The 25,806-nt window shown below is 64.2% G+C and overlaps 4 protein-coding genes across 6 annotated transcripts; 2 read left to right on the forward strand and 2 right to left on the reverse strand.

The window, feature by feature from the left end:
* Window positions 1-96: 96 nt before the first annotated feature.
* On the reverse strand, window positions 97-7,088 carry APBA3 (amyloid beta precursor protein binding family A member 3). The gene is made up of 10 exons (XM_052801895.1): window positions 5,885-7,088; window positions 5,411-5,450; window positions 4,809-4,954; window positions 4,563-4,649; window positions 3,844-4,002; window positions 3,309-3,488; window positions 2,886-3,098; window positions 2,145-2,264; window positions 1,233-1,373; window positions 97-1,087 (listed from the first exon to the last, which is right to left on the reverse strand). Exons 1-10 carry the CDS (start codon window positions 7,013-7,015, stop codon window positions 1,016-1,018), a joined length of 2,289 nt encoding a protein of 762 aa, XP_052657855.1. The 5' UTR covers window positions 7,016-7,088; the 3' UTR covers window positions 97-1,015.
* Window positions 7,089-7,258: 170 nt separating this feature from the next.
* MRPL54 (mitochondrial ribosomal protein L54) lies at window positions 7,259-8,389 on the forward strand. Its single transcript, XM_052801396.1, has 3 exons — window positions 7,259-7,377; window positions 7,675-7,831; window positions 8,134-8,389. Exons 1-3 carry the CDS (start codon window positions 7,302-7,304, stop codon window positions 8,264-8,266), a joined length of 366 nt encoding a protein of 121 aa, XP_052657356.1. The 5' UTR covers window positions 7,259-7,301; the 3' UTR covers window positions 8,267-8,389.
* A 959-nt stretch (window positions 8,390-9,348) lies between these two features.
* On the forward strand, window positions 9,349-16,902 carry LOC128148456 (mucosa-associated lymphoid tissue lymphoma translocation protein 1-like). Of its 2 annotated transcripts, none has more exons than XM_052802296.1 (17): window positions 9,349-9,412; window positions 10,408-10,570; window positions 10,794-10,960; window positions 11,600-11,730; window positions 11,843-11,996; window positions 12,302-12,480; window positions 12,591-12,687; window positions 12,863-12,910; window positions 13,005-13,040; window positions 13,263-13,466; window positions 13,606-13,786; window positions 14,089-14,163; window positions 14,632-14,759; window positions 14,833-14,979; window positions 15,245-15,402; window positions 15,499-15,633; window positions 15,730-16,902. In XM_052802296.1, exons 2-17 carry the CDS (start codon window positions 10,434-10,436, stop codon window positions 15,982-15,984), a joined length of 2,232 nt encoding a protein of 743 aa, XP_052658256.1. In that variant the 5' UTR covers window positions 9,349-9,412; window positions 10,408-10,433; the 3' UTR covers window positions 15,985-16,902. The 2 variants fall into 2 exon arrangements, with proteins under 2 accessions (XP_052658256.1, XP_052658257.1); XM_052802297.1 differs by having other exon boundaries at window positions 13,609-13,786.
* A 1,472-nt stretch (window positions 16,903-18,374) lies between these two features.
* Window positions 18,375-25,769, reverse strand: RAX2 (retina and anterior neural fold homeobox 2). 2 transcript variants are annotated; one of them, XM_052801469.1, is made up of 4 exons: window positions 25,436-25,766; window positions 23,981-24,007; window positions 21,623-21,873; window positions 18,377-19,721 (listed from the first exon to the last, which is right to left on the reverse strand). In XM_052801469.1, exons 3-4 carry the CDS (start codon window positions 21,863-21,865, stop codon window positions 19,278-19,280), a joined length of 687 nt encoding a protein of 228 aa, XP_052657429.1. In that variant the 5' UTR covers window positions 21,866-21,873; window positions 23,981-24,007; window positions 25,436-25,766; the 3' UTR covers window positions 18,377-19,277. The 2 variants fall into 2 exon arrangements, with proteins under 2 accessions (XP_052657430.1, XP_052657429.1); XM_052801470.1 differs by lacking the exon at window positions 23,981-24,007 and having other exon boundaries at window positions 18,375-19,721; window positions 25,436-25,769.
* Window positions 25,770-25,806: the final 37 nt, after the last annotated feature.

The raw sequence follows: 25,806 nt of genomic DNA on the forward strand, positions 1-25,806 counted from the left end.
CCAATGTCTGCCACTGCAATGGGCTCAGGGTGCAGCCCTCAGAGCTCAGCCTCCCCTGCTGCAGCTCAGCCAGGGCTCCTGAAACACAGCCTCCTGTGTTCCCCAAAACTTTTATTTTTACATCAACCAAGCACGCAGGCAGAGGCAGGTCAGCACTGCCTCAGCCACAGGGGCCCAGAGGCCCACTCATGAAGAGATGCCATCACCCAGGGCTGGTCCTTGGGGCTCATGACCTAAGCTCCCTGGCGCGTGGGACTGGGCAGTGCCATGTTCCCTTTCGCTACACCAAGGGACAGCCCTGAGGGCTACGACCCAGTGCCCTGGCAGGCTGCAGCCAGGCTGTGCGTGCAGAGCGGTTAAAGGCAGCACCAGGGAAAAGCAGAGGTAGTTTCCCAGCTCGGCACAACAGGTCTAACAGGGAGCTCATTTGCACCACCGACAGGCCCCTGGCAAAGCCAGGGAGGAGAAGCGGGTGCCAAGGGTGGTGCTGCCCTTAAGGCTGAGTCTGGGAGCTGCCGGCTCTCCCTTGGGGGTGCCAGCATGCACCCACACACTGGTGTGCAAGGTCAGTGCTGCTCTGGGGCCATGCTAGGGAGAGCCCCAGAGCTGTGCTTCCAGCACCATCCCCACATGAGGAAAGGCACCGTCGGTGAGTGTAAAAGCACCATCCGTGGCTTTCACGCAGGGTCCCCTCTCCTCCTGCTAGCACCAGGCCAAGGCAAGGGATGCTGTGAAGCAGCAGGACAGGCACTGTACAGGCACTGTGAGGCAGGGATGGGTTAACGGAGGGGGAGGAGGTGCCCAAACCATGGAACCACAGGCCCCGACACTGCTCAAGCTGGGTGTCAGGCCCTCAAGAGTCTCCCACTGTGTCCTGAGTAAAACCAAAGAGGTGCAGGATTAGGGCCTGCTGGTGACCAGAGGGCTCCGATGAGGGTGCTGGGGCAGGAGGCAGAGTCCATCCTGCCCTTGTGGCCCCAGGCATGTGCAGCAACAGCCGGGCATGGCCAGTGGCTCAGAGGAAGATGGGCTGCTCCTGCCCGGTCAGTAAGCGGTACGTGGAGGCCGGCATGGTCTTGATGTGGACCTAGGCAGAGACGCACAGATCAGCTGGGAGATGCCAAAGGGCTGGAGGGTGCTGGTGCAAAACTGAGCCCAGCCTGCTCTGTGTGCAGCTACAGCTGCCCGACAGCATGGGGGCCCTGGCCATCACCCACCCCGGGCCAGCTCACCTCACTGACCGCCTGTGTAAGGATCTGGATGATCTTCTCATGGGGTGTTGCCACCACACTCTGCCCGTTGATCTCAATGATGCGGTGCCCCACACGGATGCCACCTCTCTCTGCAATGCCCCCACGCATCAGGCTACAGATCTGGGGAGGAGGGAGCGCTGGTAAGATCAGAGCTGTGCCCACAGCCCAGGGCCTGGCAAGAGCTCTGGACTTGGGTGCTGGCTCCTCCAGCCCATGGGCGTACAGTGAGGGCAGGGATATTCCTTTGCCTTGCTGCCACCAGAGCGATGTGCTCAGCTGTAGGGCAAGGGCAACCTGCAGGCTTTTGTTCCCCTGGCTGATGGAGAGCTCAGCTCCCCCCATCCACCCATCAAGCCTGGGCTGCAGAGCCAGAGCTTCTCCCTGGGGTGGCAGCTCCTGCATGCCTGTGGGGTGACCGTGTCTCCAATGCTGTTGGGAGCATCGGTCGGTGCACGATGCAGCCGTGCCACTCCCTCCACTGCCCACCAACCCCATCAACTCCTGCTGGTCCTGGAAATGCTCCTCTCTGCCTTTCCAATGCAGCCACTGTGGAGCCCAGAGCAGGGAGTAGCTGGGGCACGGGATAGCAACAAATGTCACTAAGGTCACACCAAGAAAGTCGGGAAGAAACCACCACTCCGAAAGCAAACAGCTAAGGAGCACCAGGGAGACGGATCCAACTGCCAGTGCTGCAGGAGAGCTATGAAGAGCCTTTTGCTGTGGCACAGCAGAGCCCTGTGAAACCTCAGCCCTGGCAGGCACAAGGAGCACTGGAGCTGTGCGCTTGTCCATGCGGACACAGCCAGAACCGTGTGTCCCTCTGGCAGGTGGGCAGTTGAAGCCCTCAGCTGACCCCAGCCTGGCTCCGCTCCCATCCCCGCGGGCACTCACCACGCCATTCTCAACACAGAAGCCCAGCTGGTACTTGGAGTCGGGGCGCCGGATGACAGCTGTGGTGACAGGGGGACAGTGCACAATGTTCAGTGTCACCTCTGTCTGGTGCTTCAGCTCCTGGAGGATGGGATGGGGCTTTGTCAGACTTTGGAGAGCTATTCAGCATGATTGAGAAGGGCGATGCAGCCATGTTGCTCATGGGAAGACTGAGGATTAGCAACCTGTTCTCAATGGGGAAACTGAGGCACACACAGGCATACTGCCATGCTTAAATTCGGGGAGAAGAACTTATAAATCCAGTCTAAGATATCCCACTCTGCCCCTGAGGCCACACTGTCCTTGCTTTCAGTTCCTTCCTGCCCAGGAGGTAGGAGATGCAACAGGTTACCTACAGGACAGGTGCCTGCCTCCTCACCCACCCTCCTTCTCAGGCAGGACCCTGCCCGCACGCTGCCATAGCAAGTTTAGTCCCCAGCTTTGTGCCTGCCTTGTCACATCCCTTCCTCCCAAGCACGCAGACTGTCGCAGACAACAGGGTGGGTATGGCCCCCCATGGTCCTGCCCCCTCTGCCCCCACAGCCTCCTATCACCCAGCCGCCCCCAAGCTGGGAGCATCGCGGGGGACGCCGGCATTACAGACACTCCCAGATGCACTCAGGCCGGTCCCCGTCTCTGGCAGCACTCGTCCTCCTGCCAGGGTGGAGGCAGCAGACCACCCCACGTGCAGCCCCGGCTCACCCGGATGATGCTCTGGCAGGTGGTGAGGGGCAGCCCCACCAGGCTCGTCCTGTTGACGGACATGAGGCGGTCTCCAATGCTCAGCTCACCCGACCTCTCCGCAGGGCCCCCGTGCATCAGGTTGGCGATGACCACTGTGGGTAGGATGGAGCCCCAGCCTGACTCCACGATGGCGATGCCCAGGATCTCCCCCTTCTGCTTCCGGATACAGACCTGTGAGGGGGACACAGACAGGTTACGGTCACCGGAGTCGTGGGGCACGTGTGCCAGCTCCAGCACGGATGTCCTGGGCTCACAGCCAGCTGGGATGGGGCCCAATTTTTGTAGAGAGAACCTCAGCTGCTCAGGGAGCCGTGGAGGGGATGACACAGAGGTGCCAGTGGGTACCCCACACTGTCCCCACCCCTCCAAAGCAGCTCTTACATCCTTGCAGTTCTCCTGCCGGGAGAAGTGGGTCAGCTCTGCATTGTATTGCTCCTGGTCCTCAAGGGCACGGCTGTACTGGCGAGGGCTCAGCTCGCTCGGATCAATGCTGTTGGCCTCCAGGAAGCGCTGGTAGGCCACACCGAAGGCCTGCCCAATGGCCTGAGCGATGATCTGGGCCTGGGGAAAGAGAGGGGTTGTTCATGCCCATGGCTCAGAGCTTACTGTCTCATGGCCAAACTGGATCCAAGAGCTGTCAGCGCCCTGCAATGCCCAGAACAGGCACTGTGCCCTGGGGGCTCCAGAGCATCCTGGCTCCTTCCCTATCTGAATTGACCCCTTTATGGTGCCAATCCTCCCCCCTTTTCTCGCTAGACCCCTCTATGTGGCAGAGGTGCTCAGGCTGGGCTCCTTCCCCCTCTATGTGCTCATCAGGAGCCCCCAGCATGGAGACCCAGAGCACCCAGTCATTACAGTGAGGGCCCAGGACCCCAATGCCACCCTGCCCTCCCAAGGGACTCGCATGTTGCCTCACATCGGCCGAGTGGAAGACATGGCAGATCATCTTGTAGAGCCGCTTCTCCTCTGCCACCTCTGACCGCCGAGGCAGTTTCCGGCGTGCCATGAGCACCACGAGGGAGCCGATGTCGGCAATGTAGGAGATGGTCTGGAGGGAGTGATCCATCATGGCCTCCTGGCAAGGGGGACACAGACAGAGACATTCAGCCCCGTGGCAGCCTGCGAGCCAGCCAGGCACCGCCACAAGCATGAAGGGTTTGGGTTGAAATGCCACTGTGCCAGGATGCAGTTCAAATACCTGGCACATGCTGGGCAGAAACCATGTCTATGCTAAAAGATACAAAGAGCTCCTTCGATCAAGGACTCATCTGTGTCTCTGGGTGCTGCTGGGGCACAAGACAGCTCTTCCCTCTTACTATAAAGCAGAAACTAATCCTGAGGCAAAGAGCTACAGAAATTTCAAGCCTAGGTTCCCTGGAGCTTGGTCTGGGAACCCAGAAGCTCCCATGAAGTGCAGTTTGCATGAGAAGCCTCATGCAGCCATGCAGAGAGCCAAGGGACACGTCTGCGTGGGATGGCTGCAGAATGACAGGTCTCCTCCCAGTCGCATATCCTCACCCGTAGGCCATCCTTGGGCACGACACACTGGCGTGGGTGCAAAGCAGAGATCCCAAGGCCAAACAGGAAGGTTTCAACAGCCCCAAAGCCATGCGGGTGCTCCCATTCCCCGCTCACCTGCGTGTCAGCTGTGAGCACCTTAATCCTCTGTGTGGAGACAAACAGATCCACCTCCGTCATGGGCTGGGACTCCCCCTCCGGTGCCTGCAGAATGAAGCACCCAGGAGAGGTCACTGCTACTGCCAGGACTCCTCTGGGTCCCTGCCCCACAGCCGGGAGGTGCCCCTGGGCAGGTCCTGAGCGCTGCCCCACACCCACGAGGGGCCAGGCTGTCGGCAGTCGTACCCCCCTACCCTCCTGCACCTTGATCCTGTCCACCGCCTCCTGGGCCTGTGCCATGCGGACTCTGGTTGGGGGGTTCCTCTCCGAGACCAGCTGTGTGGAGCCCAGGTACTTTGCCCCAAAAATCACACCGTCCAGCAGATCCTCTGGGTCGCAAGGGCCTGGAACTGAGGCATCGGGAGGGACTAAGCAGGGGCTGGTCCCCCGGCCTCTCAAAACTGGGATAGCAACTCCTACTGCCCATTAGCTGCATTCCTACACATGACAAAGCAGCTCAGCACTTGGGAGATGGGCTCCTGGCATCACCGGGGGACCATCTCTGACCCCAGGGCTGCTTTCCCCTTCCCTCGGGCACACCCTGGCATCCCTCTTTCTCCCTTCCCAAGCCTGAGCATCCTCCCTCCCCGATCCCCGAAGCACCCCCATTTGCTCAGCGAAGGGCGAGCTGGGATCGAATGAGCCACACAGAGTCTGCAGCCACATTCCCAACCTGTGTGGGCACAGAGCAGGGTGGTCCCTCCCTGGATAGGACCCCTGGCCACCTCGCATTCGGGGTCAGAGCAGGAGGCGGTGGGTCAGGACTTCTGGGTGCTTTTTGCTGCTCGAGCATAGAGGCAACTCACCCTCTTTGAAGGCCGGGCAAGAGGATGGGGGGTCCCTGTTCTGCAAAGCAACGAGAGAGCAGGTGAGGCTCTGGTTGGGATCCCAGGGATTCAGCCTGCCCGCCCCATGGCCAGGCTGCCCCTGGAGCACCAGGACAGCAAGGGGCACAGTGTCCTGAGGCTGGGGTCCTGGGGCTCAGGGGGTACGCAGGGTCCTGGGGCTGGGGGGCTGTTTGGACCCACCAGCCTCTTCCCCGAGGCATGCACAGATCTGACAGCCATGCAAGTATCTCCCCGCATTCAGGGCAGCAGGAGCCAAACCCAGTACCGAGGGTCTTGCCTGGGCACCCCAGCAGCATAAGGCCCTGTAAGACCTGAGGAAAAGACATCCCTGGCTCCCTTCTGCCCCCAACCAAAACCCCATGAGGGAGCAGAGCCAAGGGGCACGTCCTGGCTCGCTGCTGCACCACCGTAGCCCGTGCGCAATGCACTCACGATCACGCCGCCTTGGGGTGGCTGCTCTGCCTCCGGGGCTGGAGCGGGAGGCAAGGCCACCCAGGCTGGCTCTGGGGAACCGTCCTGATTGCCCTCGCAGGTGGAGTCGACCTCGCAGAGCCCCTCTCCATAATACCAGCTGCCAGAATGTTCTTCCTCTGAGCTCTCCGGCCTCCCCATCCCTTCAGGCTTCTCCACAGCGGCCAGTTCTTCCTGAGCCTGCAGCATCTCCAAGTTGGTCCCGGCCAGGACATCGGAGCGAGCCAAGGGTGTCTCGGTACTGTTCTCGGGCAGCCCCCCTTCGTAGCACAGGAGGCTCAGCAAGTCCTCGCGGTCGGCCTCGGCAAAGAGCAGGCCGTGGCAGGGCCGGGAGCAGGCCGAGCGCTGGGCGCAGCAGGGCCGTGTCTCCAGGCCCCGGCCCATGGCCACGTGCAGCGGGCAGGGCTGGCACTTGCCCTGACACTCTCCGTAGCTCTGCCGGGCCTGCTCACCCACCAGAGTGGCTGTGCCAGCACGTGAGGAGAGCGGTGGGCCCCGCTCCGAGGCGGGCGAGTGGTCACAGAGGTTGGGGTCGAGGGTCTCGAGCTGGGCCAGCAGGCCCTGGATCTCCGAGGGTTCGTCCTCTGCATCCTCGGCCCACTTGGCCCTGCCCAGGTGGGCGCCAGCCTCGGGGGCCTCGTCCAGCTCCATGCCTGCCGGGTCACCACTGGTGGGGGCTCGGGGGTGTCCTCCATCCCGAGGGGTGCTCCTGGTGCTGGGTTTCCAGCCAGCAGAGCCCTGCGGCTCCACGGTCACCGCCTCCTCTTCCACCTCTCTTCCCAAGTCCTGGCAAAGCTCCCTTTGTCCGCCCCCGCTGCCTCCGAGGTCCGAGGCTGGAGCAGGCCCCGAGTTGGGCCCCGGTCCCCTCCGCTGACCCTGGGGGACGGGCAGCTCCTGCCCGGAGCCACAGCCGGGGAGCAGGGCAATGAAGGGGGATCCCTCCGGCCGCCCATCACCCGCACGGAGCTCCGGGGCGCCGGGCCGCACCGCAGGCCCTTCCTCCGTGTCCATGGCCGGCGGCTCCGGGGCCTCGTCGCTGCCCAGAGCTGGGGCGGAGAGCGCAGCCGCCTGGAAATCCATGCTGCTCTCCATGGCGTCGCTCCGGCCGCAGCACGGGGGTGGGGGGGCCGCCCTGGGCGGGGGAGAAGGGCTCGGGGGGCTGCGGAGGCGGGAGGGGGGCAAAGGGGTTGGGGGGGGGGCCAGGGCCAACCCTGCCGGGGCCGGGGCCGAGCCGTGCGGACTCGTTCGCTGCCGGTACCCGCCGCCGGTCCGGCGAAGGAAAAGGGAAGGGACGGTCCCGCCGCCGCCGCCGCTTCCGGCCGCCGCCGCCGCGCATGCGCGGCCCGGCCCTTCCCGGCGTGCCCCGCGGCGCCCCAGCATGGCCGCCAGGGTACTGCTGCGGGCGGCATGGGCGGCATTGCCCGGCTCGGCCCGCGGCTACGCCAAGAAGCCGGGTGAGCCTCGTCCCGCCGCCCCGGCCCGTGCCCCTCACCCCGCGCCCTCGGCCCTGTGTGATCCCCCCCCGCGTCCCGCTCCCGCGCCCCCCCCCGGGCTCTCCCCAGTGGCAGCCTTGTGCCCTCGTCCCGGGACCTCGCCCCGTGTCTCCCCCGCCCCCTGGCCTGCGTCCCCCGTCCCCTGCCTCAGCTCCTTTCCTCGCCCCCTCCTCTTTCCCGCCGCCCCCGTGGTCCCCGGCCCCTGCTCTGCCTGAGCCCCCGTCCTGCCCCTGCCTTGACCCTGCCCTCGTCCCGCAGCAATGAAGTCCAAGGGCAAGAACGTGCCGAAGGAGGGGCTGAAGGGGCCGGAGGTGTGCACGGACCCCACCATGCTCGCCACCTACGCCATGGGCGTCAATTACTTCAAGGAGGGCCCGGAGGTGGCCCTGAAGCCCGACTCCGAGTACCCTGACTGGTAGGTGGTGGCCGGCTCCCCTTGCTGTGTGCAGAGGGGGGTCCCTCCTGGGGAGCCCGTCCCTGCAGAGGTGTCACCCCAGAGGCACAGACGAGCGTAGGAGAGACAGGGAACTGTTACAGGAGGAGGAAAACTGCCGCTCTGCAGCCCAGAGGCCTTGTCCAAGGGCTGGGGAGGAGAGCAGGCCGCGCTGTGGATGTGGCGGGGAGGGATCTGTACGTCCTGGTCACGCACTTCCATCGCTCCGTCCCGTGCTTGTCCTTTTGCCCTCCCTGCCTCACACCCCCTACGTTCGCCTCCAGGCTCTTTAAGATCCACCTCGGGCCCCCCAAGAAGCTGGAGGAGCTGGACCCCGACTCGATCGAGTATTGGAGGCGCGTGCGGAAGTATGACACGTGGCACCGCAACAGGCTGAAGAAGGGCAAGAAGCTGTAGGCGCTGCAGAGCTCGAGGCGCGGGGGCTGCCCTGAGTGCCAGCGTGGGTGGCGCTGGGACCAGCTCCTGCTTTCGGTCTCTTCTTCTTGCTGTAAACAAGTAATAAAATGCTGGTGAGGCTGATACCTGTTACGGAGGCTGTGGCAAACCCAGGCCCTTGGCAAGCTCAGTGTGGGTCCCCCCTCACACTGGGGCTGGTGAGGGGCTGAGGCAACACAGGCCACAATTTCTTGCTGTATTTCCTAAAACAGAAGCTCAATTTTTTGCTCGTAGAGGGAGCCTACACTGCCAAATGGGTCCTGCTCCCTGCTCTGTCACCTGCAGGGGAGGTATAGTGGGTTTGGGGTGGGGAATGACTCCACTGGTGTCGCTGCATCCCCTGCGGGGGGGTTTTGGGGGCTGAGCAGAGTGTAGTCTCGGGGGGTGGGAGGACAGGGGCCAGGCTCTGGCGGTGCTGCGGGGCAGCGGGCGAGGTGAGGGGGGACACGGCGGCCTCTCACGGTGCTACCACCACGCCACACTCTTGCTTCTTCCTCCGGCATCGGCAGCTGCTGGGACGCCAGGGTCCTGGCGTGGCTGGGCTGTGTGGTGAAGGCAGGGTCCTCCTCACAGCAACGGGGGCTTTGCTGCCCTGTCCCTGCATGTTCTCGTCTGGCTCCAGCCTGGCAGAGCCCAGCAGCTTCCCCTGAGCCTCAGTCCTGCCCGTGCGTTGGGCTTCCCTGGCTGAGAGGTGCCCCCGTCGCCTTGGTTTGTCTCCATCCCAGACTTGCTGCCTTGCAGCTGCTGCCTGGCCTTGAGTTGGGCTATGGGGACAAAGTACCTGCCCGTGAGGTCCTCCCACAGTGAGGAAGGAGCCGGAGGGAGGTAGGGGAGGCACTGCCCGGCCCAGCAGTGTCCCCACTGCCCCATGCCCTGTGGCAGGGGCTGGGGGCCATGCCTGGCTCCCCCGGGGGGCTGCGGGGTGCCTGGGTTGGCAGCTGCAGTGCCCGCGTGCCGCGGCACAGGAAGCGGAGGAGGAAAGCAGAAGTGTCGTGCTGCGGCTCGGGGGGGCTGGGGGAGATTTTGGGTTGAACCCTCGTTTCCTCTGCGTGGGGCTCAGTGCGCACCCTTGGAGCTGACAGGGCTCAGGCCGGGCCATATCCAGCGGTGAGTGCCCTGTCCCCGCCATGCCCCTCCTGCAGCTTGCCCTCCCCTCGCCACCCCCCACCATGTCCAGCCCCCCCAAATCCAGCAGCAGGTGAACAGAGGGGGGACCCGAGTCCCTGCGCTCTGTCTCAGAGCCCCCCTGCTCGGGCGAGTGTCGCCCAGCTGCCATGGACAGCTTGGTCCTGGGGACAAGCGCCCATCTGGGGTGGATCGGTGGGGAGGGACCTGAGGGGAGGAGGAGGGAGCCCGTTCCTGGGTGCTGCCCCCGTCCAGGGTGATTCATGCCACGCTCCCCTCACTGCTGAAGTCTTTGCCAGGGTCAAGGACAGCTGAGGTGGGTTCCAGCCCCAGGACCCCCATGTACCCTCCCCTAACCCCCACTGTGGGCTCCTTGTGGTGGCCCGGCAGGGCTCATGCTGGCTCCGGAGCCACCACCCAGAGGCCTGGTGACGGTGAGGCCACCCGGAGGCCTGCCATCCCACTGGGGTCTCTGCCAGAAGGAGAGAGGTCCCCGGGCTCAGCCCTCCATGATGAGCCCCATTCTCTGTGTCCCCCGAAGGGATGGGGAGGGTGACAGGGGACATCTCCTCTTTCCAGTTCCTTGGACCCCATCCCGTGAAGGTCTCTGTCCTGACGCCAGGCTAACGTGGCCCCGGGTCCTTGCCTGAGGCCGGGGGGGGGTGAGCGAGTTCCCCTGTGCTGCCGTCATGGCTCTTGGTCTCCAGGCGCGGAGGGGGAACTTGTGGCATTCCTGGCTCGCTTCTGGTGGCCGGATCCAGCAGCGCCGTCCTGCCAGTTCCAAGCACCTCCCTGGGGAGGCTAAAACCCTCTCGGGCTCCTGCTGGGAAGTGACCTGACGCTGGCAAGCTCGTGCTGGTGCTCTCCCTCCCAAGCCATCCCGCACCCGGCCAGAGCAGCACCCGGCGGTGTCCGGTGGGGCACAGGCACCTGCCACCCCATCACCCACTGACAGCTCGTCCCCTCCGTGTCCCCAGGCAGGTGGCGGCGGGGCTGGGACAGGATGGGGGACTGGAGCATGCCCATCAGCTCGCTGGGCGAGGAGGTGGTGGCCCGGCTCTGTGAGCTCCTGGATAATGCTGGCCGGGGCTGGCGCAAGCTGGCCGAGGTGGCCGGGCTGGAGAAACGCTTCAAGTGCAGGTAGGGGTGGAGGGGCATCTCCAGGGGTCTGTCCCCGATGGGGTCACAAAATGCACACGGGCACAGCCCTACCACAGGCTGAGCGAGGGGCACGCAGGTCCCCAGCCACCCCATCGTGGCCGCAGCCTGGGCTGGGGGCACTGCCGAGTCCCCTGGCAGGGGTCCCCTTCCTCCATGGGAGGGGGGTGGGCTGCGGCGCTGAGTGCTGGTGGGTGCCTTGCAGTGCAGAGGAGCTGGAGACATGCTCGCTGAAGGTGCTGGAGCCCCGTGGCAGCCCCACACAGTGCCTCCTGCAGCTCCTGGCCGAGCGTGACTGCACCCTCAAGTACTTGCTGGGCTGCCTGGAGAGGATGGGGCACACGCAGGCCTGCCAGGTCCTCAGCAGCGCCGGTAGGGATGGACGGCGGGGTCCCACGGGGCCTGGAGAGGGGCACCGGGGGACAGGGGCTCAGCAGAAGGAAAGCATGGGGAGATGAGGAGCAGCTCTTTCTGCTGGTGGTCTTGCTCTGGATAGTGGGGCCCTGGGGGGGATGGGATGGATGCAGTAGGGGGAGATAGGATGGGATGTGGTGTGATGGGATGGGGAGGGTGGGCAACAGGATGTGGTGGAACAGACTAATGGGACCAGACGGGATGGGATGGGACAGGACAGGATTAGACAGGTTGTGATGGGACAGGAAGGGATGGGATGAAACATGGTGGGGTGGGATGGGACAGGGTATGATGGGACAAGATGGGATGGGATGGGGTCGGGTGGAGCAAACTGCGGTGGGATGGGGTAAGATGGAACAGGATGAGATGGGGTGGGATGGCAGTGAATGGGACAAGGTAGGATGAGATGGTTGGGGCAGGACAGAGGGGTGGGATGGGACAGGGTGGGATAGGATAGGGTGGGATGGGATGGGAGAGGACAGGCTATTGTGGGTGGGGGTGGGACAAGGTATGATGGGACAGGACAGGATGGGACGGGATGTTCTGGGATAGTGCAGGACAGGGGTCTCAGCCAGCCCAGGCCGGTCTCTCCCACAGTCCAGGACATGATCCGCATCACGGTGCAGCCGGAGTCGCAGGTGGTGGCAAAGGGGACACGAGTGTCCCTGACCTGCTGGGCGACCGGCCCGCCGGGGCTCGTGTACCAGTGGTTCTGTGGGAAGCGGGAGGTGAGGTCCCGCTGCGCCATGTCAAGCAGGGCCCCCAGGGCCTGTCCATGGCGAGGGCACCCAGACAGGTGGGCGGGAGCCCCCGACTCCTTGGCCCCCTCCTGTCTCGTAGGTGCCCGGAGCCACGGCCCCGGAGCTGGTGATTGACACGGCCGCCCCGCCGGGCCAGCCCGAGTGGTACATCTGCCGGGTGAACTGCGGGGCCACCTTTGCCTTCTCCAGGTGGGCCCATGTCCAGGTGGAGAAGAGCAGCAGCCCCAGCTCAGGTGGGCCCAGAGATCTGCGTCCCTGGGCTGGCACCCGTGGGGCACCGCTCGCCATCGGGATTGGGGTGGCTCCCGTAGGGCATTGCTTGCCACGTTGCTCCCTGGCTCAGCCGTGAGGGTCTCTGGGCTTGCTGGGGTGACGGTGCCCACGGAGGAGCCGAATGCCCTGTGTCTTCCTCGTGCCTGCTGGCTCATGCCACCCGTGGGTGCCAGGGCCTGCGGGTGAGGGAGCTGGGGCCCGGGAGCAGCTCTGCAGAGCCCTGCTGTGGCTGGGTGCCAGATTTTCCACCCCATCCCCTCCCCAGCCAGCGGTTACTGCCCGACCATGGCAGGGCTGCAGATCCTGCGGCAGCCGCGGCCGTGCTGCCTGGCCGAGGGGGACACGCTGGCGCTGGAGTGCACAGCCATCGGCAACCCCCCGCCCCAGTATCAGTGGTTCAGGAACCGGCGCCCCGTGGAGGGTGCGCAGGCGCCCCAGCTCCAGGTATGGTGGGACCCCTTGTACGGCACGGCATGGCACGGCATGGCACGGCACGGCGCGGCACGGCGCAGCACGGCACACCGCCCCAGCCGCCCGCTCTGTCCTGCCGGCAGGTGAAGCTGGTGACGACAGCCGAGCGGGGCAGCTACTCCTGCCGTGTGTTCAACCTCTTCCACGAGATCTGGAGCCGGGAAGTGGACGTGGAGATCGGTGAGGGCCCTGGACAAACCTCCATGGCCCCCCCGCCCCACGTGGGGTGTTCTGGCTCTGCTCTGCCCCCCTGCCCAAAGCCCTCCTGTGGCTGCCCTGCGGTTTTGGGGGGCTCCAGCCTGTGCTGGGAGATGCTGCTGCACATGGGGCTCCCTGACTCCCCTCTTTGCCGCAGGCCCGCGGCTCTTTGCCTCTGGAGGCTCCTGGCAGGAGGGGGACGGAGGTAGGTGGGGGCAGAGCGGGCAGGTCCCCGCCGCTCTGCCTGCTGCGCTCCCCAGGCACTGTGGGGCCGTGGCACGGTGTTTCTCTCTTTCCAGGCTCCCCAGAGCGTGGCAGCCCCGGCCAGCTGTATGGTAAGAGCCTGCCCAGGAGGGGTTGGTAGCCCTGTGGGGTTGTGACCGTCCCCAGTGTCACCCCACGAGGCTCCGCTCGGCCAGGGTGCCCCATGGGGCACCCTGGTACTCGGGGACAGTGACACCAGCCACAACTGGGTGTCACCTCTGTGGGCTGAAGGTAGCAGGGACAGCAGGAGCGTCCCACGCCATCCCCAGCGCCTCCCTCTCCCATCCCGGCAGCCACCGACAAAGTGGCCCTGCTGATCGGCAACATGCACTACCTGCACCACAAGCAGCTGAAGGCTCCCATGGTGGACGTGCACACCCTCAGCGCCCTGCTCCGCCAGCTCGACTTCAAGGTGGTCTCGCTGCTGGACCTGCGCAAGGCCGAGATGCAGATGGCTGTCAACGAGTTCCTCCTCCTCCTCGACAAGGGCGTCTATGGTGCGGCAGCCCCTGCTGGGGCGGCTCCAGCCAGGGGGGGAACCGGGTGGTTTTGTGCTGGCGGGGTCTTGGGGGGTGGCCGGGCAAGAAGCGGGCACTGGCAGGTCAAGGGATGTCACCCACCCTCCACCCCTCCCAGCAGGTTTGCTCTACTATGCCGGGCATGGCTATGAAAATTTTGGCAACAGCTTCATGGTGCCCATCGACGCGCCCAGCTCCTATACCTCAGCCCACTGCCTGTGCGTGCAGCGTGTGCTGCAGAGCATGCAGCAGCGCCGCACTGGCCTCAACATCTTCCTGCTCGACATGTGCCGCAAGAGGTGACCCGGCCCTGGCCACCAGCCTGGGGACAAGCTGCCACACCGGGGGTCCTGGCACAGGGGTGCCCGTGGGTGCTGGTGCCCGGGGGCGTGGAGTGGGTCATCCCCGGGGGTAGGGATCCCTTCCAAACCCTTTGGCTTTGTCTGGATGCCCCAAAGCATCACTGCCCCAGTTGAGCCAGCAAATGCCATTGATGGGTGGGCAGAGGGGCATGGGGCAGCCCCCGCGGTCTGGGGTGCCTTGGGGTGGGTTTTGGCGGGGTGGCACATCCTGCCCCTGCCCAGCAGCGCTTCTCTCGCAGGAACCTCAACGACGACATCATCCCACAAGTTGGGGCGCTGCAGGTCACGGCCAACATCGTCTTCGGCTACGCCACGTGGGTCCCCTCTCCTCCACCTCCTGGCATGGGCAGCGGGGCTGAGTCTCCCTCCCTGGCTCAGAGCGGGGCCAGGGCTCAACCCTGTTTGCACCTGCATCTTTCGCCCCACCATGTATTGGCAGTGTCGCTCCCTCCGGTCGATGCTGGAGATGGTGGGCGAGTGGCAGCTCGCAGTCCCTTACAGGGCAGGGAGATGCCCACAGCTCTGCTCTGCTTCAGGCAGCACCCAGGGGCATTAAGCCCCGAGGCTCCTCCAGAGCACAGGCATTTGGGCTGACGATGCTTTAAGCATCCAGGCTGCGACTCCCACCTCTCCCCGGCACAGTGGCCGGATGGGTCGATGGGAGTGGGTAGAGCTGTGGGTGCCCGGGTCTGGCTTCCCTGGGGCTGTTGTCCCAGTGGGAGCTAGTTCCTGGGGGAGTGATGGAGCCCACGATGGAGCCCACCGCTGCCCCGTCCCCGCAGGTGCGCGGATGCCGAAGCCTACGAGCTGAGCCAGGGTGAGTTCTCCAATGGCATCTTTGTCACCTTCCTCAAGCGCTGGCTACTGGAGGATGAGAAGATCACAGTGCTGCTGGACAAAGTGGCCGAGGGTGAGTGGGGAGCAGCGGGAGACAGCAACATCCCCAGTGGTCTCCGCTGACCCCCCTCCCTTGCCCCCCGCAGACATGGGGACACTGGAGATCACGAGGGGCCGGCAGGCACTGGAGCTCCGCAGCAACCTCTCAGAGAGACGAGCTTTGACGGACCCCATCTGCCCCCCGGGCCAGGATGAGTCCTCTGCCAGGAACCTGCAGTGGGCCAAGGCTCATGGTGAGAGTCGCGGGACGGCCACCCCATCCAGAGCGGGGTGGGGGGACAGCGCTGAGTCGCAGGGAGAGGTGGCGGGCAGCACCTGCTGGGTTTCTCCCAGCCTGGAGGAGACAAACCGCCAGCACAGAGCCACCAGCCCGGTGGCAGGAGCATCATGTCAGCATCCTCGCTCCGGGGTGACCCCAGCGGTCACCTCACCTGTGGGCGCAGCTCCCGCCCCGAGCACCTGCAGGTACCAGCCCTGCGCTCTCTGTCCCCTCCCCAGTCCTGCCGGAGAGCCGGCACCTCCGCTTTGACTGTGGCGTCACTGTCCAGCTGGGCTTCGCCGCCGAGTTCTCCAACATCATGATCATCTACACCCGCGTGGTGGCCACCCCTGAGGATATCGCCAAGTGTGAGGCCAAGCTCACCGACATACCCGAGGTGGGAGCGGGTTGCTGAAGCCCACGCCAGGGCGATGCTGGGGAATAGGGTGGGGGCACCCATGGTGGTTTCCATGGCTGGATGCGTCCACGGCAGGAGCTGGACGTGGACCTCAAGTGCACCAACAAGGAGAGCCCGGAGGAGGTGGGCAGCCCGCTGGCGCCCACCTGGAGCCTCGGCTGTCCCTCCTGCTGCCTCTACAGCCGGCTCTGCGGCTTGCAGCAACTGCGGGTAAGAGCCGCACTGGGCGGGCGGTCGGTGCCAGGAGGACAGCACGGCTGCGGCCGTGGCCCAGGATGGGTGCTCATGCTGCTGGTGCCCCCGCAGCAGGAGCTGGTGTTCACCGTGTGCCTGCAGTACCGCTACCGTGGCATGGACGACTTCGTGGAGGAGAGGCAGAGAGTGAGCGTGGGGAAGCCGCTCATTGCCAAGCTCAACCTGCGGCTGGCGGCCTCCTCCTCCCCACCCGGCAGCCCCCTCTCCGCCTCTCCCCCTGGGAGCTGGGGGGCAGCGGGGAGCTCCTGGGTCAACACCCCCGAGGAGAACCTGAGCCCCGAGGTCCCCGGCTCCCACACCCTGTAGAGGGACAGCACGGCCCCCCCTTGTCACTGCAGTTCCCTGGGGCCACATCTGCCCTGCCAGGGGGCCAGAGGCTGGAGGGGACGGAGGTGACGTGCGCGGAGGCAGGCGCCAGGAGGGCACGAGTCCCATCCTGGCCTGTGCCAGGGGGTGTGGGGCTCACCGTGCGGCACGGCTGGGACCCCCGGTGCAGGGGACTGCAGCTCGGTGCTGCCCTGTGTACCGAGCACTGCCACCACGGGTACAGGCAGTGCCAGCCCCACGTCCCCTGGCATAGCACTGCCAGCCCCACGTCCCCTGGCACGGCAGTGCAGCCACATATGCCGGGACAGTGCCACCGCCACGTGCCAGGACACTGCCAGCCCCATGTCCCTGGGCAGTGCCAGACCCATAAGCAGGGTACAGCCAGCCCCATGTCCCCTGGCATGGCAGTGCCAGTCCCATATCCCAAGTCAGTGCCAGCCCCACCTGCCAGGACACCCCCCGGCAGCCCCGGGGGGCCAGAGTGCCCAGACCTCACAGCTCAGCTGGTGTGATGCGTCACACCGGGGCTGGGTTGGGTTCGTTCAGGTCTAGGAGAAATAGAGAGAAATAAGCAGATTAGGGGGCAAATCCCGCCGGAGGCGATTAGAGGGGGTGGGAGCAGGAGGGCTCCTGCTCTGCCACAAGGGGCTGGGAGAACTCCTCAGTGCCCCCAGCGGTCCCAGTACAACCCAAGGTCCAGGACTGTGCCAGCCCTGTCTGGGCAGTGAGCAATTTCAGGATAGGATTGGGATCTAGGGGGGAAAAAAAATGCCTTTTTGCTTGGATTGTTCCCAAATGTGGCCCCATGTGTCGGCGGCTGCAAATGGTGCGGGGCGTGCTCCACTGGGTCTCAACTGGGGAAAGCACCAATAAAGGAGGAAGGGCAGGAGGCTCGGAGCTCCTACGGCTTTCCTGCATTTAAATGACATTTTTTGGGCCAGAAATATTGCCTGTTTCTGCACTAGGGACAGTGCGGCACCAGGGCACCCATGGGAGGGAAGGGGCAACCAACCCCTTCTGCAAGGGTACCCCAACACCCCCACCACAACGCCCTGGGGCGCACCAGTGCCACGCCATGCAAATTAGCTCATTTAAATAATTCGCATAACCCCCCAACCCCAGGGACCCAGGGAGACGCATCCTCATCCTGGGACCTCTCCGCGCCCTGTCTTTTGGGTGGCAGTTGCAAGACCGGAGGGGGAGCACCCTCGCCCCAATTAGGCTTCGATCAAACGGGTCGGGGGGTGCCGAGCCTCCCGCTCTCTGCGCCAGCCGGCTTTTGTTGGCGCTTGGGAGGCCGAGGGGTGCCCCGGGCTGGCGCCAGCCTCGGCAATTATGTCATGTGAAAAGCGCAGCCCCCATTGAGCGCGTCCCTTCCCCCGGATCAAACCCCATTACTTCCGCGGCCGTTGCTTCATTATCTCCCTGCCGGAGCACGCCTCTGCCGGGGCCGCTTCACCTCGGCCTCGGCCCATTAGCCGGGCTGGGGAGCCGGGGGAGCATCGATTATGCATTTAATGGGTTGTTAAAGGTTTAATTGTCACTAACGAAGCAGACGAGCAGCAGCAGCCGGGGGACGGGGGACAAGGAGAAGGGTCTCACCGGGGTCAGTGCCTCGCCTGGCCCGGTGGCATCCTGGCTGGTCCTGCCTGACCTGGTGGTGGGGACGTCAGAGTCTGGCCCCGGGGCCCGTTGGACTGGGGTGAGACCCCCTGGGTGGGGGGGGGGCTGCGGCCAGGGGTGCTGGCGCTGAGCGGGGTCTGGCCCATGCAGGGACATGGGGACATGGTGGGGTTGGGGCTGCCTCAGCAAAGCCCCGGTTTGTGGCTGTCATCAGGTCTGAAGCAGGAGGATTTTCTGGGGAAACACCTCGTTTTGGTGGGGGGGAAGGTCGGCGCTCACCTCACTTCCCCAGGGACCCAGGGTACCCCAGGGACCCGGGGGCACCCCAGCACACCCCAGGGACCCGGGGCACCTGCTCACCCAGGGCCGAAACCCCGTCTCTCACTTTCCCAGCCGTGCTTCAGCACCTCAAAGCCACCGCGGGCTCAGCCATCTCTGCCGGGGCTGTGCTGGCCCTCACCGCCGCTGTGAGGGGTGCCGGTGACGCTGGCTCTGCCCCAAGCCCCGGCGGGTGGGTGGGCAGGTTCCCCCCGGGGCTGCAGAGCCACACTGGGGACCCCCAGGGATGTGGCACCTTGCCACCGTCACTCCGCTCCCACCTGGCAGGAACCGCCGGCAAGGGGTAAACTGAGCTTTGGCGTACCCCAACACCCCCCCTCCGCAAGGACCCCAGGGCTCCCAGCCAGCCCCCTCCTCTCCGCAGGGGTTCCGCTGCCGCCCACCCTCCCGCCAGCACAATTAGGGCAGCTTTGTGCGGCCAACATGTGGCCGGGCGGGCACCGCTGGGGAGCAATTAGGGCAGGCGGGCGGCAGGCGCGGTCCCCAAGGGATGGCGGAGCAGATGCCCCTTGACGAGCCACCGAGGACGTGGTGAGGCACAAAGCCAGTCCCAGCCTGCAGCTGGGGCTGGAGCAGATCACCCGTGCCTGGATGCGGCCCCAGCCCCGCACGCAACAGTCAGGAGTGGGATGGGAGGGTGCCCGGGGACGATGCTGCTACATCCCCCTGGAAAGCTGCTTCCCAGCAGAGGGTCCGCAGCCTCAGCACGCTAGCGAGCGGCACGGCGGGCAGGGCCCCGGTAGCGCCCGACTCTAGCATGCGGCAGCCGTTCAGCTTATCTCTTTACTCACGATACAACTGTCTTCTCGGTGCCGGCACATCTACCGGCACAACAAGCGTCGTGCCCTGACGCGGCTAAAAAAAAAATCCCCCCAAGTACTCCCTACGAAACTAGAGCTTTTCTGTTTGGTTTTGTTTAAATCTGCAGCATTAAAAAAAAAATTAATAATAATGGGAAAGGGAAGGGGCGTGGGGAAAGGAGGTGTCCGACCGGGGGGCGGTGGGTAGCCTGGTAGGATGCCAGAGCCTTGGCCGGATTCCTCAGCCCGGGCCGGTGCCTCGGCAAGGCAGAGAGGCCGTGGGTGGCTGCCAGGGTGCTCCCCTGCAGTGGGGTCCCCCCAGCACCCCGGCTCGTTCCCCTGCCACCGATGTGCTGGCTCGGCAGGGGGAAGACGCAGCCTGGCAGCCCTGCCCTGCGCCGGCTTTGGTCCTGCTGAGCATCCCACCGTCACCCCCCCACTCCCGCCCCGGGGCTGAGCTGATGCCGGGGGCAGGAGCCGGGGGCCGCAGGGGCCGGAGGGGAGCGTTCATCAAATGGGCTGCCAGGTCTTGTCAATGGTCTGAATGTGCTCCTTGGCTTTCATGCGGAGCGAGGCGATGCTGGAGCTCCTCTGGTCCACCTCCTCCAGCGGGTACTTGTCCACAAAGGTGGTGCCGCACTGGTAGGGCGTGGGGGCCATGGGCTGCATGCCCTGCGCCATCGGTGGGGGGGTGTTGAGGAAGGAGTGCCCGCCGTAGGGGGGCTGCAGGGCCTGGGGGGCTCCCATGAAGCCGGGGATGCTGTGGACCGTGGTGGCGCTGGAGATGGGGGACGTCAGCCATGGGTCGAGCGGGAGGGAGTTGGTCATGGGCCCCACGTTGGGGGTCATGGGGGGCCGGTTGAAGGAGAGCACGGGGGTGTCGTGGAGCTTCATGGAGCTGGCCTCCATCTTCTCCTGCCGCCTCCACTTGGCTCGTCGGTTCTGGAACCAGACCTGCGAGGTGAGAGCCAGGGTGAGCCCCACCATGCCCGGCCGGTCCCTCGCAGTGTGCCCCACATGGGGTGCCCCATTGTGCTGTGTCCCACGCGGGGTGCCCCACACGGAGCGCTCCAGGTGGGGTGTCCTGTATGGGGTATCCCATCCCACATGGGGTGCACTGTGTGTTGGGTCCCACGCGAGGTGCCCCACAGGGCTCCAGCAATCTCCAGCACATTGTGCACCTCTGCCAAACCTGTCCCTCAAACCCTGGAGACGGAGGGCATCTCTGAGGTGTGGAAAGCGAGAGGTGTCACCATGCAGCCCCTGCCCTCGCTGCTCCACAGGAATGCACACCCCAGCCCCGCAAACACCCATACAGTCCTCAGTATGTTATCTGGCTTTGAAAAGCCCCTCAGTAAAAGCTTTTAGAAGCCAAACTGCCATGCTTGCACCAAAACCCAGCAGGAACAAGAGGGACCGGTGAGCCGAGGCCAGTGGTGATGTCTCGCCGTGCAGGAGCTGCTCATTAGAGCGCTGGTCCCCGTGTCCCCAGAGCCCCCAGCAGCACGTCACGGGCCATCTGCCGTGTGATGCAAAGGGGAGTAAAGATGAATGGCTGGACTGCAAAGGGGATGTCTCCCATGGGCTGGTCACAGTTGTTGGTGGGCACTGGGCTATACTGGTGCAAACTTCGTGTCCAAAGAAAAGCAAAAAAGCTGGTGAAGGGTCTAGAGAACAAGTCCTGTGAGGAGTGGCTGAGGGAACTGGGGTGGTTTAGTCTGGAGAAAAGGAGGCTGAGGGGAGACCTTATTGTGCTCTACAACTACCTGAAAGGAGGTTGTAGCGAGGTGGGGGTTGGTCTCTTTTCCTTGGTAACAAGCGATAGGACAAGAGGAAAAGGCCTCAAGTTGTGCCAGGGGAGGTTTAGATTGGACATTAGGAAAAATTTCTTCACCAAAAGGGTTGTGGAGCATTGGAACAGGCTGCCCAGGGAAGTGGTTGAGTCACCATCCCTGGAGGTATTTAAAAGACATGTAGATGTGGTGCTTAGGGACATGGTTTTGTAGTGGACTTGGCAGTGCTAAGCTAACAGTTGGTTTTGATGATCTTAAAGGTCTTTTCCAACCTAAATGATTCTGTGAAACTGAATCAGAGAGCTCGGCAGAGGTGTCCCTATGGTCTGGACTGGACCCCCCCTAGAAAAAGACTGCATTGTCTTGGGCTGAGGCCTGGGAAACTCGGTTCGTTTGTAAGGGGATTACTGCTTTGCTTCACAGTGGGTTTGTTGCTTCTTCAACTACCTGACCCCCTCCCTCTCCCTGGTCTCACCCTGTCAATCCCAGGGGTGGTGGGGAGCAGACTGGCGGGACCCCAGGTTCTTCCCCAGGCTGCATCTTCCCCCAACAGAGTCTTCTCCTGCAGCTCAGAGAGTGAAACCTCCCCAGCCCTGCCACCACCCCAGAACTGCCCCACTCCAACAAGCCTAAAACCCCTAAATCCATGAGGATCTTGTGCTTCCCCAGCCCTAAAGACCTGGAAGTGATCATGAGCGGCTGAGGTTTGGCTGCTTTCCCGCAGAATCAGCTGGAGAGATGGGAGCAACTGCCACCAGCAGGGCAAAAAAAAACTCTAAAAACCATCTCCCTGCCCAAATGGACCCTCTGGCATGTAGGCCGAAGTGGGACCTCATGGCAGAACGAGGCTCAGCCGTTAAATTCCTTCTCTGGTTTTGGCAGGAGCAGCTGGCTCTGTGGAGATGCCGTTCTCATCTCGAGCAATGGGGAAACTGAGGCACAGAGCAAGGTGGCGGCGGTGGAGCTGGGAGCAGAGCAAAGCTCTCCGGCACCGGGATGGTCCCTCTGCCACTGCCCAGGGGACAGGTCTGGGGCGCTGGGGCCAGCGGGCATCCTCCCTACCTGCACGCGGACCTCCGGCAGGTTGACCTTCATGGCCAGCTCCTCGCGGCTGTAGACGTCGGGGTAGTGGGACTTCTCGAAGGCGCGCTCCAGCTCGTGGAGCTGGTAGGTGGTGAAGGTGGTACGGTTCCTCCGGTGCTTCTTCTTGGGCTGCTCCTCCTCGACGGCGGATGGCGGGGTGCCCTCGCCGTCCCCCGGCTTCCGCAGCTCGCCCAGGTCCCCCTCGCACTTATTCAGGAACATGGCGGCGCCTGCGAGGGGACCGCAGGGGTTAGCCGGGGCACGGGGACATCGGACCCCCCCCTCCGTGCAACCCCAGGCCGGGGACGGACAGACAAGTGGATGGACGGATGGGAGGATGGGGCGGCCCCAGAAACAGGTTACGCAAAGGCGTAATCCTCTCTTCTGCCGCAGTGTTATCCCGGGGCCGCGGTGTCCCGGGGACTGACCTGGGGTCCTGGGGACGGGCGCCCGGGGCACCCCGTGCTTAGCTCCACTGTGAGATGCGACCAGGCCAATGCACCCACCCGAAGCTAAAAGTCAAATTTCACCCAAAGTGGAGGATTTTATGAAAGCGCCGTCACTGAGGGCTGACCCGACCTCCCCCCTGCCCTGGTGTGGAAGGGACCAAGCCTGGGTCAGCTCCCTCCTTCCAGCCCAGCTCCTCTCCTCCAGCCCCTCTTCCCCATGGGCTACCAGTCTGGCCCCGAAATGCTGGAGGACTCAATGTTGGTCCCCAAGTGTGGCCGGAGCAACCCGGTGCCATCCCCCGGCTAATAACCTTTTTTCTGCATGCTTATAAGCATTTTCAACCCTTGCAACGTTTCATCTTTAAGCTTTTTATCCAGCATCTGAAATCTTCCTGTAGTATTTGCTGGGGATTAAGGGTCCTCCTCTACCACGAGGATACAGGCAAACATGGAAATGGGGCAGAAAGCCGTAATCCTGGGGCACTTCTGCCAAGGGGAAGGCAGACCCGCCAGCAAAAATTCACCTAATGCCCAAATGGGTGTGGGGAGGGAAAGGGAACATCAATTAATTCTTGGAGGGAATAAACGGGGGTCCCGAGAGGGTGGCACGCCAAGGGTGGGTGTCGAGTGTTGCTCAGGCTGTGTGCATGTGGGGTGTCCGTGCAGCCGGCAGCACGGGTGTGAGCAGTGCGTCTGCAGCAGGCGTGCGTCTGCGCGCACGCAGGGATGTGCGCAGGGTGCAGCCTGCCTGCGCGGGCAGGGTGGGGGGCTCGGGGTGCGGGCGGTGGGGCGTGGGGGTGCGTGCATGCAGTGGACTGAGCGAGGGGTGGAATGTGTGAAGCGTGTGCGCGGTGTTCGTGTGCGAGGCAGTTCGTGCCGCATGTCCATCGCGTGCAGTGTGCGCAGTGCTCGGGGTGCAGTGTCCATGTGCCGTGTATGCAGCGTGCACAATGCGACGTCTGCGCCTGCAGCATGCAGGGCACAGCGTATGTGCGCAGTGCACGCAGTGCGTGTGCAGTGTGCACAGCTCAGCGTGTGTGCAAGGAGCGCAGTGTGTGCAATGTGTGCAGGGCGTGCCCAGCGTGGGGGCGCAGCGTGAATCCATGCACAGTAGCTGTGGGCATGCAGTGCGTGTGCAGTGTTTGCACGGTGCATACGGTGCCTTTGTGTGCAGTGCACACAGCGCATGCAGCGGAGGCATGTGCAGAGCGTGCAGCACATGGCATGCAGTGCAGTGCACGCTGCACGTGCAGGTGTGCAGTGTCTATGTGTACAGCATGTGCAGCGCACCCAACATGTGCAGTGTGTGCCCAGCACGCGTTGGTGCTGTGCCCAGCACCCCTGCAGCGCGCTCAGAGCAGGTGCTCTGCATGTGCGACGCGTGCAGGCTGTGCAGCATGTGCAGTGTGGTGGGTGCAGCATGTACGACGCAGGCAGTGCGTGCCCAGGGGCCGCGCGTGCAGTGTGTGCAGCACACAGTGTTTGCGGTGTGCGTTGCACGCGCAGTGTGTGCAGTGCATGCACAGGGCCTGCACGCAGTGCACGTGCAGTGCTGTGCCTGCAGCGTTTGCGGCTTTGGGAGCTGCTGGCCCCCCAAGACGCCCCACAGCCCCTCGTGGGGTGTGCTGTAGCCCCCAGGGGCTCTGGCCGGCTCCGGGTCTGGCCCTGCTGCTGCAGGGGGGGCTGCAGTCTCGGGGTGCCCCAGGGGGAGCCGCCAGCCGGGGCAGGGGTGCTGGGTGCTGCGCCCTGGGGTGCCCTGAGGCAGGGGTGAGTGGGTGCTGGGGGGAGCAGGGGCCCTGTTGTCACCGTGCGAGCATCGCGGCGTGTCCTGGGGCTGGGGACACAGGGAGGGGATGGGGTCCGCCGCCACCATCCCGCTCTCACTCACCCGCTTCTCATTTGCGCAGCTCTGCACCTGCAAGGAGAGGGGAGAGGGGGGTGAGCACCCAGAGCCCCCGCCTGGGGCACGGACCTCCCGGGGGACCCAGCACCCCATCAGGGTCCCCTGCCTGCCCTACCCAGCCATGTTCAGCGGTCCCACAGGGCAATGGGGGGGACCTGGGGCTGGGTGGGGATTGGGGGCATGTGGGGCAATGGGAATGGGTGAGATGGGCACTGGGGGGGATGGCTGAGACAGGCCTCCGGGGTGGGGGGGGGGGCTGGGGACAAGATGGGGCAAGCGGGAGGAGAGAAGAGGTGGGGCAATGGGGGGGGACAGGGACGAGCTGCGGTGATGGAGGTCAGGGCCAGAGCTGGGGGCAGCCCCCATCGTCCCCCCAGCCTGACCCCCTCTGAAAGCAAAGGAGGCTAAAAACCCCCGGGAAGCAGAGCAAACCCTGGCACGGGAGCAGGAATGAAGCGAAGAACAGCAAAATAACCAAGCAGAAGCAATCTGGCAGCAGGACGGCAGCACCGGACCCTGCAGGATGGGGTTGCGAGGGCCGGGACATCCTTCCCCCATTCCCCCCCCCCCCCACTCTGCCTCGTCCTGGCCAGGGTCACGGATGTCCCTGGGCGTGGAAGGGGGGACCCCGGCGAGGTCGGGCTGGGGGACGTCGGCACCAGCCACCCCATGGTCCCCATCCTCCAGGGACTGGCCCCAGGACCCCCGAGCCTTCGCCGCCAGTGTTTCGGCAATCCTGCCTAAAAACAGGCAGCGCTGAGCGGGTATGGCAGCGAAAGCCGCCTCCCTGCTCCCGTCGGACATTTTCCTGTGGCTGCCGTCATCCTGGCGGCAATTTTTGGGCTTAAGCCCTTAAGCTTTAAAACTGTGCTGGGAGCCACAAGGACCTGAAGCCTTGGGAGGGTTTTTTCCCCCCATCTGCTCGATGCCCCAACCCATGGTTTTCCTGCAGGGGCTGCCAGCCAGGGGGAGGGGGCGCCTGTTATTAAAGACACCCAAAAAGGCATCAGAAACAGCATCAAGCCCTGGTTGAAATGGGTAAAAAAATTGCTTCCCCGATGCTGGAAAGCAGCAGAGCATCAACGAGGACAAGTGGCCTCCCCCAGCAGTGGGGACAGCCCCAGCTTTCTCCAGGTCCCATTTTTTTGCTTTTGAAAGCCCGTCTGGGTGCAGAATTTGGCCGCCCGGGCTCAGGCCGCCTGGGACGGGCTGTTTGCAGCAGCCGGCGTGGGTGGTGGGGAGTGTGGGTGGCTCCTGCCCTCCGGCCCTGGGTGTAAATCGGTGCGAGTGATGCTGACGGGCGGCCAGCACCCGCTCCCGAGCCCCCAGGGAAGGGTGCCAGCCCCGGCCCCAGCCCCAGGCACACCCCAGGGACACCCGCTCCCTTTTTCAGCATCTTTCCCCGGCACTTCCTCCCGAATCGGAACAAAACGGCGTTACCTGCTGGGCCCAACTCGGCTTTTCCAGGAGTATTTAACTTTGCCAGTCCCTCCTGGGAACCAAACAAGCGGCTCAACCTCACCAATCTCGCAGCTTTGGCAGCCAAAGTTGCCTCTAGTCTTCTTATTTGTCACAGAACCGCCGTGCTAAGGCTCGGGAGAATCTTTATTTAGTGTTGCAGATGTCACCAAGGCACCGCAGATTGGAAATGAGTCCAAAGGATTAAGACGAGGTTATTAATTGGAGGCCTTCCCCTTTAAGAATGATTGACAGTTACTTTCTGGACAAGTAATTGCTCTAAATGTCCCCCCAGCGCGGGTCCGGGGGGGCGGCGGCGGACAAAGCCCCGAACTGCCTTCCCCACTCAGATT

Source organism: Harpia harpyja, chromosome 11, assembly GCF_026419915.1.
Source record: "Harpia harpyja isolate bHarHar1 chromosome 11, bHarHar1 primary haplotype, whole genome shotgun sequence".
NCBI lineage: Eukaryota > Metazoa > Chordata > Aves > Accipitriformes > Accipitridae > Harpia > Harpia harpyja.

What these genes read in the sequence shown, in the direction of transcription:
- RAX2 (XM_052801470.1), bottom strand. Translation starts at nt 21,865, where the DNA reads ATGTTCCTGAATAAGTGCGAGGGGGACCTGGGCGAGCTGCGGAAGCCG. An exon ending in TGCCGGAGGTCCGCGTGCAG is followed by an intron (nt 19,722 to 21,622) that starts GTAGGGAGGATG and finishes CTCACCTCGCAG; the next exon opens with GTCTGGTTCCAGAACCGACG.
- APBA3 (XM_052801895.1), bottom strand. Translation starts at nt 7,015, where the DNA reads ATGGAGAGCAGCATGGATTTCCAGGCGGCTGCGCTCTCCGCCCCAGCT. An exon ending in CACCCCAAGGCGGCGTGATC is followed by an intron (nt 5,451 to 5,884) that starts GTGAGTGCATTG and finishes GTTGCTTTGCAG; the next exon opens with AACAGGGACCCCCCATCCTC. An exon ending in TGCTCACAGCTGACACGCAG is followed by an intron (nt 4,003 to 4,562) that starts GTGAGCGGGGAA and finishes CCCCCTTGCCAG; the next exon opens with GAGGCCATGATGGATCACTC.
- MRPL54 (XM_052801396.1), top strand. Translation starts at nt 7,302, where the DNA reads ATGGCCGCCAGGGTACTGCTGCGGGCGGCATGGGCGGCATTGCCCGGC. An exon ending in CGGCTACGCCAAGAAGCCGG is followed by an intron (nt 7,378 to 7,674) that starts GTGAGCCTCGTC and finishes CTCGTCCCGCAG; the next exon opens with CAATGAAGTCCAAGGGCAAG. An exon ending in GACTCCGAGTACCCTGACTG is followed by an intron (nt 7,832 to 8,133) that starts GTAGGTGGTGGC and finishes GTTCGCCTCCAG; the next exon opens with GCTCTTTAAGATCCACCTCG.
- LOC128148456 (XM_052802296.1), top strand. Translation starts at nt 10,434, where the DNA reads ATGGGGGACTGGAGCATGCCCATCAGCTCGCTGGGCGAGGAGGTGGTG. An exon ending in CAGCCCCGGCCAGCTGTATG is followed by an intron (nt 13,041 to 13,262) that starts GTAAGAGCCTGC and finishes CCATCCCGGCAG; the next exon opens with CCACCGACAAAGTGGCCCTG. An exon ending in AGCTCACCGACATACCCGAG is followed by an intron (nt 15,403 to 15,498) that starts GTGGGAGCGGGT and finishes CGTCCACGGCAG; the next exon opens with GAGCTGGACGTGGACCTCAA.